At 62.1% G+C, this 12,900-nt stretch overlaps 1 protein-coding gene across 1 annotated transcript; it reads left to right on the forward strand.

Moving 5' to 3' along the window:
* The first annotated feature begins 1,795 nt into the window (after nt 1–1,795).
* Nucleotides 1,796–12,900, forward strand: CASKIN2 (CASK interacting protein 2). The gene is made up of 19 exons (XM_047081407.1): nt 1,796–1,889; nt 6,024–6,075; nt 6,607–6,704; nt 7,103–7,248; nt 7,348–7,443; nt 7,530–7,660; nt 7,843–7,951; nt 8,244–8,352; nt 8,597–8,691; nt 8,879–9,140; nt 9,260–9,381; nt 9,473–9,533; nt 9,611–9,702; nt 9,904–10,014; nt 10,093–10,194; nt 10,307–10,445; nt 10,610–12,085; nt 12,175–12,397; nt 12,810–12,900. The coding sequence occupies exons 1-19, from the start codon at nt 1,796–1,798 to the stop codon at nt 12,898–12,900; spliced, it is 3,609 nt and encodes a 1,202-aa protein (XP_046937363.1).

Here is a 12,900-nt window from a genome sequence, read left to right on the forward strand (position 1 = left end):
GCGGCCGGGACGGTCCCTGTGCTCCCGATCCGGCGGGAGGGAGGGGGGAGGGGCGGGATTTCCTGCGGGAGGCGCCGAGCCGGCCTTGGAAAAGGAGGAGAAGGAGGAGAAAGGGGCTAAGGGGGGCAGTGGGAGCCACGGTCCAGAGTGCCAGGGACTGAGCCAGGCCAGCCGGACCCCCGGCGGGGCAGCTGGGAGAGGTGAGACTGCGGGGCCTGCGCTGGTGGTCAGCACCTTTGAGGGCGGGCACAAACTAACTTTTCTTTCGCGATCGGCGGGCGCCTTCGTCTCTCTGCTCCTTCCGTTCTCCTCGCGCCCGTGTTCCGTCCTCATGCATCAATCCCTTCGGCGCTTGGCTCTCCCGGTCGCTCCCGCCGCTTTGTTCCCCGGGTCGGCCTGGCTTGGGCTGGGTTGGGGGGTTGCGCGGCGCTGAACTGGCATTCCGGGGGGCGGGGGAGCCAGCCCGACCCCAAGCTCTACCAGGGGCGCCCTCCTCCCATGTCGGCTGCGGGCAAGAGCAGGAGTGCCATCTGGGTTGGGCTTGGGACGTTCTGGGAGTAAGAAGACCCCAGCTAGGGCCCCAGGCCTGCGCGGGTCTCATGCCACAGGACTTGGGCAACAAATTCCTGGCCACCGAAAACTGACGTAAGCTTTTCTGCAGCGAATTCGGAGCTCCGGGCCTCAGGTTCAGGCTTGGGGGGCCAGGCAGCCCCATTTGCAAACAGTACCCCAGCTCTTGTCTGTTCTCTGCCCAGCTGCTTCCTCATCCCGTGCGAGGGTTGAGGATGGGTCAGCAACAGGTGCTGTAAAGCCTCCCTGTCCAGCAGGCCGACCCCGGCCAGAAATGGGGAGCTATAAGCTCTCCACCCCACCCTTTGAATTCATAAAGAGCCTGGGGCTAGGGCATCCAGCTATTATTGTAAAGCTTCGGTTGGGAGGAGTCTGGGGGCAGGCACCTTCCACAGGGAGTGACCCCTGCACGCCTGCCTGTGCCTGACCCTTCCAGGCTCCACCTCCTGGCCCACCAGTTGTCTGTGGGTGTCAGAGCCCCAGGCTGTGGAGAACAGGCTGCTGGCCCAGCCTGCCCGAGTGTGTCGTGCTGCCAGGGCCCCTCCTGCCCCCAGGTTGAGGTGCTGCCAGGTGCCCTGGGGCCTCAGTGACTCAGCCTCCCCCTCCCAGAAAGTCACCTCCTTCCCCCAAATACTGCTCTCATGCCTGGCAGCTGTCTCCCCGCTTTGAGTGGCTTGGCCCTTCCTTGACTCAAAAGGGCAGCTAGGGGGGCTTGGGGGCTCCCTGGAAGCCCTGTCTTCCTCTTCTTCTGAGCCCCACTTCTGGGACCGTTGCAGGCCTGGCCCGCCTTCAGCAGAGGCACTGCACCTTTTCCAGACCCTTGAGATTTGTCCACTGCTGCTGCCCGAGGCCCGAGGGAATGCTGGCTGCTCTCTGGGTGGGCGCCGGTGCTCCTGAGCCACACTGGGAAGATCGGCGTGCCCAGCCCCAGCCCATCCCTGGGCCGTCAGACGCTGCAAGCAGATATCTGTCCAGATTTCCACGCAGCCTCCACCCCCTCAGAGATCGGTTTTCCTGCTTGTGGTGGCAGCTCACGAAACACCTTGAGGGAGTACCCATCAGTGCCTAACAAGAAGCCCACTGCCTGGGACACCAGACACACTCCCCCAGGACACCTGGCCCTCCACAGGGCCAAAGCATGGTACCCTGAGACCTTGGCTTAGACCTAAAGTTTTCCTGCCTCTGCCCCGGACTCCTGATCCCAGATCCCAGCCCAGGGACCAGAATGGGTCGTGAACAGGACCTGATCCTCGCTGTCAAGAATGGAGATGTGACTGGTGTGCAGAAACTGGTGGCTAAAGTCAAGGCTGCAAAAACAAGTGAGTGCTTGGCGGGGGAGTGGGGGGGGGACTGTCTAGCTGAGACCCTCCCCTGTGTGCTCAGGCCACAGAGAGAGGCTTGGGGATCACTGTGACCTGGGGACTTGAGTAGGAGGACTGTCTTATTCTGTATAAGGAATGCCTCTGTGAGAGAGCCAGAGAGGAAGTTGAGTCACCCCTTGCTGTGTAACCTTAGGCAAATCACTTAACTTCTCTGGGCCTCAGTGTTCTCACCTGTAAAGTAAAAGGGTTGAAATACATTCATTCAAGGGTTTTTTGAGTGCCTACAGTGTGCCAGGCTCTGTTCTAGGCACACTGGGCCGCAGCAGTGGATGAAACAGACCAAAATTCCTGCCCTCATGGAGTTGCCTTTAGCAGGTGGTTTTTCTGAAGAGGAGCCACGAGATTTCTGGCAGTGGGTTGGGAAAGACTGAATAGCTAGAGCTTCAGCCCCATCCCCCAATTCAGCAACGGCATCTCTGCATTTATGTCAGCGTAGTGGGGATGACTGTAAGGTAGCTTTTAAAAAGAGATCGCTACTGCTTTAAAACAAAGTTCACCACTATCTCAGCTCTTGCTAAAGCCCCTTTCCCCTGGACTTATCTGTCTGTATCCCCTGGGGTGTGTGTGTGGCCAAAGCTAACTCTCTAGAGGTTTCTCCAAAGCCTGGGTCTCTAGTCTTGACGGGGTTACAGGGGCTCTATGCATGGGTGGCCACACCTGAGCCCCATCTCTTGGGTACCTCTGTGGTGAGACCCCTCCCCACCCCACTCCTCCAAGGAGAGTGGACCTCTGGACTTCAGGGCAAGCTCTCTGGACAGTCCCAGGAGGACACTGGACTCGTTCTGAGTTCCCAGACCAGCAGGGGCAGGAGGTAGCCCCTGCCACCAGACTGGGGCTGGGTGTGGGAAGGTTCCTTCAGAGTGCTGGGGCTATAGCCCCAAGCACAGGAAGGGGCCCCCCAGACTATGTGAAGACATATAATTATCCTCACCCACACCTGGGAGTTTGGGGTGCCAGAAGGATGGATTTGAAGGGCCTGGGAGTTGTACACGTGTATGTGCACCCACTTGCACACTAGGGCAGGAGACCCAAGGTATGGGGAGATGGGAATAGTGGCTGGGGTGGGGGGGCGCTGGCGGCGAGTGGTCTCTGTGCCCTGGGGAAGTAGATGCAGGTTGAGCAGATGGAAGGAAGGTGCTAAGGAGGTCCTGGGAGGGCCCTGGAGGCCCAAGAGTGGGAACCACTCCCCCTCCTCCCCTCACCTCTGTGTTGTTTTTGGCGACCTGCCCAGTAGGGCCTTGGTTGAGCTGCTGCTGGCCTCACAGCTCTGGGGCCTCAAAGTGAGGCCCTCGGGAGGGCAAGTGGGTGGGGTCTGGAGGCTGGTGGCGGGAACCTCACAGCCAGACTCCTAGGCCCTGGGAAGGTGCCCCGCCCCAGGGAAAATGCCAATGGGGGAAGAGATCTCTTCTCTCAGCCCCCAAGGAGACTTGTACAGAATGTAGGCATGGCCACAGAGTGACAGAGTCCTGGGCCTCCTTGTGAGGCCCTGGCACTGAGCCTCCCCTCCCAGTCCTCTGAGAAGCTAGGAAATCTGGTGCAAAAAGGAGATCACAAGGTGATGTTTGCAGACCCCACAGTTTATGAGATGTTATAATCCCTCAATTCCCCGTGAGATGGGTATTTCTACATCTACCTTACAGATAAGGAAACTGACACTCAGAGAGGTTCAGTGATTTGCCCAAGGTCACACAGACATTGTGTGGCAGATCAGGGTCCCTGTCCTCCCTCCTCGCTCCTGCACTCAGCTGCCCGTCAGAATTACCTAGTGATTTTTCTGAAAGTGCCAACTCCCTGTTCTTCCTCAGAGTTAGAATCATCCTAGAGGTCTTGTGACTCTGCATATCAAAACGGTCTCCAGGTGACTCTAAAACAGTTCTCAGAAGGGAGGCTGGGAACTCCTACTCCATATCACAGTGAGGCAGAGGAAACTGATGGAAAGGGAGGTGCCAGGGTTCCCCTTTATCCTTCTGGTGGATGGCTAGAACCTTCTGGCTGGCCAAAGAGAGGTGCTCCCTCAGCCTCCTCCATTTGATATCTGGTCACTGGTGGTTTGGCATTCCCTGCCCTCCCAGGTCCTCTTAAAGGAGCAGGTGGCTGGGAGGAGAGAGGAGCAGCTGCCCTGGCCTCACCCCTGCCCTCTCTCCCTCCCCTGCTCCCTTTTCTGAGCTGTCTCCTTCTCTGGCCAGAGGAAATGGGGTGGGCTGAGGGTGGCCCAGTGAGCTCACATCCTCTGGCTGAGCCTAAATCAGGAGTGACCCTTCTACCCCCAGAGCCAGGCCGGGGAAGAAGATTGTGATGCAGGGGAAGTGCCTGGAGCCACTGCCAGGAACCAGGACCCTCCGCCCTCCAACCAAGGTCCCAAGCCCAGTCACTCTGAGCCTCTCCCCCACCGCCTTTCCGGCCATTGTTCTGGAAAGAACAGAGCCACCCAGCCTGCCCCTGCCCCTGTTCCTGTCCCTCCTGTCACATTGTCCTGCCACTCCCCGGAGGGGCTGTATCTCACCACTGAGCTGCCCCATTCCGGACTGTCCAGGCTGGCAGCAGGTGGAGGGACTTTTTGTGTGTCCTCCCCGCTGACCTCGTTGTCTTCACCAAAGCTCGGAGAGGTACCCTGGCTGGCCAAGGTCGTGCAGCCAGTAAGGGGGAGACTTTGGACCACACACTTCCTGCTTCTAAAGCCCCTTTCCTTTCCATTGCCCTGAATGGTTCTGTGTGACAAGAGCTTTCCAAGGGGCCTCGAGGAAGGCTGGGAGGCCTATGTTTCTTTCCAGCAGCCCCACCCCTTCTCCCCTTCTGTCACTGCCCAGCTCTGTATTTACCTTTTCTGCGTAGTACATAGCTTAATTCGGCTCAGCCCTAAACGTAGCTGGTCCCCTCTCTCCCCATCCCATGCTCCTCACTATCGCGTCGATCCCTCCCTGTTGGAATGAAGCCCTGTCTTGCTGGGGTATTCAGGGGCCCACCAGGGCCTGGAGGGCAGGCCTGGACCAGCATGCTTGGCACCCTGCCCAGCCTGGGTTGAGCCAGGCCTCCTCCTTCCCAGCAAGGGTGGGTTCCAGCAGGAGGCAGGGGCCTGCCTGTGACAGACATTCCCCTTCCCCCTCAAGGACCGCCCCCTCCTGTGTCCTGGCCCCTGCCTGGAGCACACCTGCCTGAATCCTGTCACCATTCCTGACAGGGATGAGCCAGCGGCCTGCCCGTGCCCCTGGCTCCTCTGGCCACCACCCCGTAGAGAGCCCTGTGCCCGGGGCGTGGACATCTCTGCTGGGGAGACTGTGGGTGCAGAATCAGCAGTTATCTCCCTGACAGGAGCCAGTGGGGGGACTGTACCAGAGGACGGCATGTGGGCCCTGATGGCTAACGTGTAAGGAGTCCTAAAGGGCAGCGGCTCCCATCTTTGGCGTGCTGACGAGGGTCAGGCATTATCCTCACAACCCTGGTGAGCCGGCTCTGTGATTGGCCCATTTTACAGATGAGGACACTAAGCCCGACAGGTTAAGTGACTTGCTCAGGATCTCACAGCCGGTACATGGCGGAGCTGGGCACAGCGCAGGTTCTGTCTGATGCCACCTTCTTCACCACGTTCCACTCAGGGATGTCCCCGGGCTTGGGCCCAGTCCTGGCATCTGCCCTGCAACCCTCCAGCATCTAGTGCCCCTCTCCTTTCTCTCGCGGCCCCCTCGGCCCAGTGGGACAATGAGACACTCCTTGGCCCTTTCAGGCAGGAATGCTAACCATGCATTCGTGGGCCTGTCCATTGAGGGCACGGCATGCCAGTCCCCCCCTTTCCCGCCCCCTTTGGCTCTATAAACAAGCTGGGCTGGGGGCCCAGGGAAGCCAGGCCACTGCTGCAGCAGCTCCCTGCACCGGGTGCCCTCAAGCTGATGGGCTGGCCGGCCGGGTGGGGAACCACAGGGACAGGATCACAGAAGGGCCATGGGGCAGGTGCTTTCTTGCACACCAAGAGGTCAGCTGGATTAGGGAGCAGGGTGGGGTGGGAGCGCTGGTTAGGATGCAGGTAAGGGCGGATCATTCTAACGTGTCCTGATGCCTTCTGCTCTGATCCCCCAGAGCTCCTCGGCTCCACGAAGAGACTCAACGTCAACTACCAGGATGCTGATGGGTGAGTGTGAGCCCCTGTCCCCCTCGAGAGCTGTGGGGGTGGGGGAGGGGTAAAGGGAAAGCCCTGGGCCCTAGAATCCCTTCCCCTCTCAAACTTGGCCCTTGAATGGTGTTTGCTGAGAGCTTTGGTTCCTGCCCACCCTCCTGCCTGTGGAGCTATCCTTGAGTGAGGGGAGGGAGCCCTGGTGCCTCTCTGAGGGGCCTCCTGGGTCAGATTCCTGCTAGGCCCCCTTTTTCTCCCCAGAGGGTAGGAGCCCTCGGGCTCCTGCTCCCACGGCCCCCTCCCCTGGGCTGGCTGGGGGGGGAGGCCAGACAAACAGGCCTCTCAGCCCAGACACTGAGCCCTTTCATGCTGTAGCCCGCTGCTCTGCGCTCCCACGGCAGGGCTGGCAGGGTGGGGGAGCGGGGGCACAGTGGGCAAGTAACTCATCCCTGCCAGCCTCCAGGATGAGTCTGGTGTGGAAGACCAGGATTTGGGGGGTGGGGCACCGCTCGCTAACACCCCTGCCCTGTGTCCCACCCACCACACCAGATTCTCTGCCCTCCATCATGCCGCCTTGGGGGGCAGCCTGGAGCTCATAGCCTTGCTACTGGAGGCTCAGGCCACCGTTGACATCAAAGACAGCAATGGTGAGACCCCGGTGTGTCCCCTAGCCAGACCCTGTGCTCAGAGTTTGCTCCTGCTACACTCTAGCAATGCTAATACGTGTTGGCACAGCTTCTCTGGCCTGCAGATGCTTTACCTCTTTAATCTTCACAGCCTTCTGGGGTAGTGGGTGGTACTAACACCCCATTCTCCAGATGAGGAGGCTGAGGTTACCTTCCTGTCGTGAGGAATCACCCATGGTGGGCAAGGTGGGATTCTGACTTCAGCCCCAGGCAACCAGACGTTTCCCTGACCAGACCAGCATCCCCGCCCTTGGGTCCGTCTCCCCCTGCAGCTAGGGTGGCTCTACAGTCTGCTCAGTTCCCTCCCCTGACCCCACCACATCCCAGGACCTCCTCCGATCCGCCTTCCCTCCTTGCAGGCATGCGCCCACTGCACTACGCAGCCTGGCAAGGCCGGCTGGAGCCCGTGAGGCTGCTGCTGCGGGCCTCCGCGGCCGTGAACGCCGCCTCGCTGGATGGGCAGATCCCGCTGCATCTGGCTGCCCAGTACGGACACTATGAAGTGGTATGAGAGCCTGTTTGCCTGCAGGGGCGCTGGGGCCGGGGCGTGGGGGTGGGGGGCGCTGGCCAGGCCAGACGCCTCACTCCGCTCCCTACACCCCAGTCAGAAATGCTCCTCCAGCATCAGTCCAACCCTTGCCTGGTCAACAAGGCAAAGAAGACGCCCCTGGATCTGGCTTGCGAGTTTGGGCGACTTAAGGTGAGGCCTGTAGCCCTTAGGGTGCCAGGGCGTGGGCATCTGTGGGGTCTCAGGAGGAAGCCCAACCTGGGTGCTGGTTGCTGCAGGTGGCCCAGCTACTACTGAACAGTCACTTGTGTGTGGCGCTGCTGGAGGGTGAGGCCAAGGACCCGTGTGACCCCAACTACACCACGCCCCTGCACTTGGCTGCCAAGAACGGCCACAGAGAGGTCATCAGGTACCCACCGCCCCCCACCCCCACTTCCTCATCCCTTTCCTGTGGAATGGGTGATGTCCCCTCGGTGCCCTGCCGCCCTCTTCACTCTCGCTCTGGATCACTCTCCCAGCCGGGGGCAGTCTGCTTCCTCCCCTGCCCCCACCACCCCCGTGACTCACGCCGCCCCCCGCCCTACGCCACAGGCAGCTCCTGAGAGCTGGGATCGAGATCAACCGCCAGACCAAGACAGGCACCGCACTCCACGAGGCTGCGCTGTATGGCAAGACCGAGGTAGTCCGGCTGCTCCTGGAGGTAAGTGTGGGCACCCAGGCAGCCCGCACGCGGGAGGGGGTCTCCACCCACAAGGTGTGTTTGGGTAAGCAGTGGCCTTGTGACTGGAAAGCAGACAGACCTGGTTCAAGCCCCACTTCTGCCTGTCGCTGGCTGAATGACCTTGAGTTCGTCCTTGATCCTATCTCTGAGCTTCCATTTCTTCGTCTGTAAAATTCGAAAGTAGTGGGTACCGTTCGCCTCCTGGGTAGTCACGAGGACTGGGGGAAGTGGTAAGTGAAGCTCTTAGTGTGTGCTCACACTGTGCACCCAGGGCGGGGTGGATGTGAACATTCGGAACACGTATAACCAGACGGCACTGGACATTGTGAATCAGTTCACCACCTCCCAGGCCAGCCGAGAAATCAAGCAGCTGCTGCGTGGTGAGTGTGTGTGAGGGGAGACCCAGCCCAGGGTTGGGGGAGGGGGCGGCCAGAGCCACTCCAGTGGGTACGAGGAAGTGGAGCAGGAGCAATGTCCCAGGAGCAAGATGCCACACCCCCAAACCTAGGGCTGGTCAGGGGACTGCTGTAACGGGAACCTGGGGGAGGGTCGTGAAAGGGACAGGAGGGGTGGGAAGACACCCTAAGGACCCTCAGATGATGCCAGCCCTGTATCTTCTGTCAGAGGCCTCGGGGATCCTGAAGGTCCGAGCACTCAAGGACTTCTGGAACCTCCACGATCCCACTGCTCTCAATGTCCGGGCAGGGGATGTCATCACGGTGAGGCCCCGGTACAGGTGGATTGGGCCGGATGCTGGCAGGAAGGGCAGAACTGTGGGTGCACTTGGGCATCAGCTCCTTGCGGGGAAAGGAAAAGCTGGACCATGGCTATAGGGCTGGCTGCCTGCCTTTGCTTGGTGCAGGAAGTGATCGATGCCATCACCCCCCCATGCCCCATCTGCCTCAGGTGCTTGAGCAACATCCCGACGGCCGCTGGAAGGGCCACATCCATGAGAGCCAGAGGGGCACGGACCGTGTGGGCTACTTCCCCCCAGGCATCGTGGAGGTGGTCAGCAAGCGAGTGGGCATCCTCGCGCCCCGCCTCCCATCGGTGCCCACCCCCCTCCGCCCAGGCTTCTCTCGGACACAGCAGCCCCCTGCCGATGACCCCCTGCACTCTCTGACCTATGGCCAGCTCCCTCGGGTGGGCCTCAGCCCAGATAGCCCAGGTACATCCTCCCAGAGGGCAATGCTGGGCACTGGGGTGGGTGTCTGGTCTTGGCAAGCTGCCAGTCAGCTGTTGGTGAGGCCAACTGGGGCTCTAACCCCTTTGCCTGTGCCCCTGCAGCAGGTGACAGGAATAGCGTGGGCAGCGAGGGCAGCGTGGGCAGCATCCGCAGTGCCGGCAGCGGGCAGAGTTCCGAGGGCACCAACGGCCATGGCACCGGCCTTCTTATTGAGAATGCTCAGGTAGGAGGGAGGGGGCATTGGGGCTAGGACAGAGCCCTCCGCCCTGCTGTCAGCTCCCCGACGTGCTGAGTAGCTCCTGTCCTGTCTCTAGCCACTGCCTTCCCCCGGAGAGGACCAGGTGTTGCCAGGACTGCACCCCCCGTCCCTGGCAGGTAGGAAGGGTAAATGGTACCCGGGCGGGCACTCCTCCATCCTGCCACCCCTGATTCCATTTCTTTCCCTCTTGAAGACAACCTGAGCCACCGCCCTCTGGTCAACTACCACTCTGGGGAACAGCTTTTCACCCAGGACGTGAGGCCGGAGCAGCTGCTGGAGGGGAAGGTGTGACACCCCCCCCACCACCACCCCCCCGCACTGAGAAGTGGGCTGTGGGCCCGGCGTGGGATGGGCCTCAGTATGGACTCAAGCCCCTGCTCTGGCCGGGCCCCGAGGGGAGGCTGGGGTTGATGGCTGGGCCCCAGCCTCGGCTCTTCCTCCATAGACCCCGCTCTGTTAACTTCCCTCTCTGCCCGCACGCCACAGGATGCGCAGGCCATTCATAACTGGCTGAGTGAGTTCCAGCTGGAAGGCTACACCGCCCACTTCCTGCAGGCTGGCTACGACGTGCCAACCATCAGCCGTATGACGCCTGAGGTAGGTGCCACAGCAGGAAGGCAGCAGAGGGCCCAGTGGGTACCGGAGGGGGCCTAACGGCACGAGTCTGTGTGGCAGGACCTGACGGCCATCGGGGTCACCAAGCCTGGGCACAGGAAGAAGATCGCCTCGGAGATTGCTCAGCTCAGCATCGCCGAGTGGCTGCCCAACTACATCCCGGTAAGCAGGTGGCTGGTGCCAGCACCCACCTTCAGCCATGGCCGTGTGGGCCCTTCCTGGCTTGGGGGCTGAGGCTGGCTGGGGACCCGGCTCCACTGGGGTCCTTTTCCAGGCGGACCTGCTGGAGTGGCTGTGCGCGCTGGGGCTGCCGCAGTACCACAAGCAGCTGGTGAGCAGTGGCTACGACTCCATGGGGCTGGTGGCCGACCTCACCTGGGAGGAGCTGCAAGAGATCGGGGTCAACAAGCTCGGTGAGGACTGCCCTGGGGCCTTGTGGCCGGGCCCCCACGTGCCTCCCAGGGTGTCTAAAACATTTCAGGGGTCAGGCCCAGAAGGGAGAATGGGATCCCAGGGGGACCAAGGTGACCCTTTGTAGCCCCCACTAACCCTGTTGCCTCTACCCGTCCCCTCTCAGGTCATCAGAAGAAGCTTATGCTGGGAGTGAAACGGCTGGCCGAGCTTCGGCGGGGCCTACTGCAGGGGGAGGCCCCAGCTGAAGGTGGCCGCCGTCTAGCCAGAGGCCCGGAGCTGATGGCCATTGAGGGGCTGGAGAATGGGGACGGTCCGGCTGCAGCTGGCCCACGCCTCCTCACCTTTCAGGGCAGTGAGCTGAGCCCAGAGCTACAGGCAGCCATGGCTGGGGGTGGCCCCGAGCCCCTCCCCCTGCCCCCTGCCCGCTCTCCCAGCCAGGAGAGCATTGGAGCACGCTCACGAGGGTCCGGTCACTCCCAGGAACAGCCGGCCCCCCAGCCCAGTGGTGGAGACCCGAGCACCCCACAGGAGAGGAACCTTCCAGAGGGCACAGAGCGGCCCCCTAAGCTTTGTTCCCCACTTCCTGGTCAAGGCCCCCCGCCTTATGTTTTTATGTATCCCCAGGGCTCACCCTCCAGCCCAGCCCCGGGGCCACCTCCTGGTGCACCTCGTGCCTTCTCCTACTTGGCTGGTCCCCCCGCCACTCCTCCAGACCCACCTCGGCCCAAGCGCCGGTCCCATAGCCTAAGCCGCCCCGGCCCCACCGAGGGGGAAGCAGAGGGAGAGGCTGAAGGGCCAGTGGGCAGTGCCTTGGGGAGCTACGCCACCCTCACTCGGCGACCGGGACGCAGTGCCCTAGCTCGGACCAGCCCTAGCCCGACTCCAGCTCGAGGGGCCCCCCGCAGCCAGTCCTTTGCCCTTCGTGCCCGACGCAAAGGCCCCCCACCCCCACCCCCTAAACGCCTCAGCTCTGTCTCTGGCCCCACCACGGAGCCGCCTCCACTAGACGGAAGCCCGGGGCCCAAGGAGGGGGCCTCTGTGCCCCGAAGGCGAACACTAAGTGAACCAACTGGCCCATCAGAGCCCCCCGGCCCACTTGCCCCAGCTGGCCCCGTGTCGGACACAGAGGAGGAGGAGCCAGGACCTGAGGGGACGCCCCCATCTCGGGGCAGCTCAGGAGAAGGGCTCCCGTTTGCCGAGGAGGGGAACCTGACTATCAAACAGCGGCCGAAGCCAGCTGGCCCCCCACCCCGGGAGACGCCTGTGCCCGCTGGCCTCGATTTCAACCTCACAGAATCAGACACTGTTAAGCGGAGGCCCAAATGCCGGGAGAGAGAGCCGCTGCAGACGGCACTTCTGGCCTTCGGAGTGGCCAGTGCCACGCCCAGCCCCGCTGCCCCCCTGCCCTCCCAGACCCCCGGCGAGGCCCCCTCCTCAGCTTCTCCCAGCCCTCCCCGGCCTGACCCTAGCAGCCTTCCAACTCAGGGAGCTCCAGCCCCTCTTTCTTCCGGCTCCCCAGCCCAGCCCCCTGCTCCCCCCTGCTCTGGGCCTGCTCTGGAGAACTCGGCGGGCAGTTGGCGGCATGGGGAGACCGAGCCCCCAGCTTCCCCCGCTGCCCTCATCAAGGTGCCAGGTGCAGGTACGAGGCAGGGTCTGCGGGAGGGGGCAGTGTCTGCAAGGGTTGTGTCAAGCCCAGCCAAGTCACGGCCAACCTTTTTGTCTCTGCAGGAACAGCCCCCAAGCCTGTGTCTGTGGCCTGCACCCAGCTGGCATTTTCTGGTCCTAAGCTGGCTCCTCGGCTTGGCCCCCGCCCCGTGCCCCCTCCAAGGCCAGAGAGCACTGGAGCCGTGGGCTCTGGCCGGGCCCAGCAGAGACTGGAACAGACCAGCTCATCCCTGGCAGCTGCATTAAGGGCCGCAGAGAAGAGCATTGGCACAGAGGAACGAGAAGGGTGAGGGGTGCTGGGTGCCCGGTGGGCAGGGAGGGAGAGAAGGCTGCAGGGAAGGAACAGCTCCCCCTGAATCCTCTTCCCCGGGGTCCTGGGAATGTGGGGGGGGGGGGTGGTCCCAGACAGATCCTTAGGCCCGGGCGACCCCTATTAAAACAGGAGGAGCCCTGGTTCTTAAGTTCCCCGGATGTGACCTGGGGGGAATCCTGGGGGCCATCGCTTAGAGGCACAGCACTTCCTCCTGGGCCCCAGAGCTCTCACTAAATGGACACTAGCGCCTGCTGCCTCAGCAGGCTGGGAGAAGCAAGGGGCACACAAAGTGCTTGGCACCAGCCAGGTGTTCAGGAACAGCCCCTTGCCCGCCCAGGGCCAGCAGGGTGCATTCTGATCTGACCCAGTCCTTCCCCCGCTGCAGCCCTCCCGGCACCTCCACCAAGCACATTCTGGATGACATCAGCACCATGTTTGATGCCCTGGCTGACCAGCTGGATGCCATGCTTGATTGA

Source organism: Lynx rufus, unplaced genomic scaffold (assembly GCF_022079265.1).
Source record: "Lynx rufus isolate CCGP_SWC_20201006 ecotype Redwood Valley unplaced genomic scaffold, mLynRuf1.p SCAF_18, whole genome shotgun sequence".
Lineage (NCBI taxonomy): Eukaryota > Metazoa > Chordata > Mammalia > Carnivora > Felidae > Lynx > Lynx rufus.

What these genes read in the sequence shown, in the direction of transcription:
- CASKIN2 (XM_047081407.1), top strand. Translation starts at nt 1,796, where the DNA reads ATGGGTCGTGAACAGGACCTGATCCTCGCTGTCAAGAATGGAGATGTG. An exon ending in GCACCCCCCGTCCCTGGCAG is followed by an intron (nt 9,534 to 9,610) that starts GTAGGAAGGGTA and finishes TCCCTCTTGAAG; the next exon opens with ACAACCTGAGCCACCGCCCT. An exon ending in CATCAAGGTGCCAGGTGCAG is followed by an intron (nt 12,086 to 12,174) that starts GTACGAGGCAGG and finishes TTGTCTCTGCAG; the next exon opens with GAACAGCCCCCAAGCCTGTG.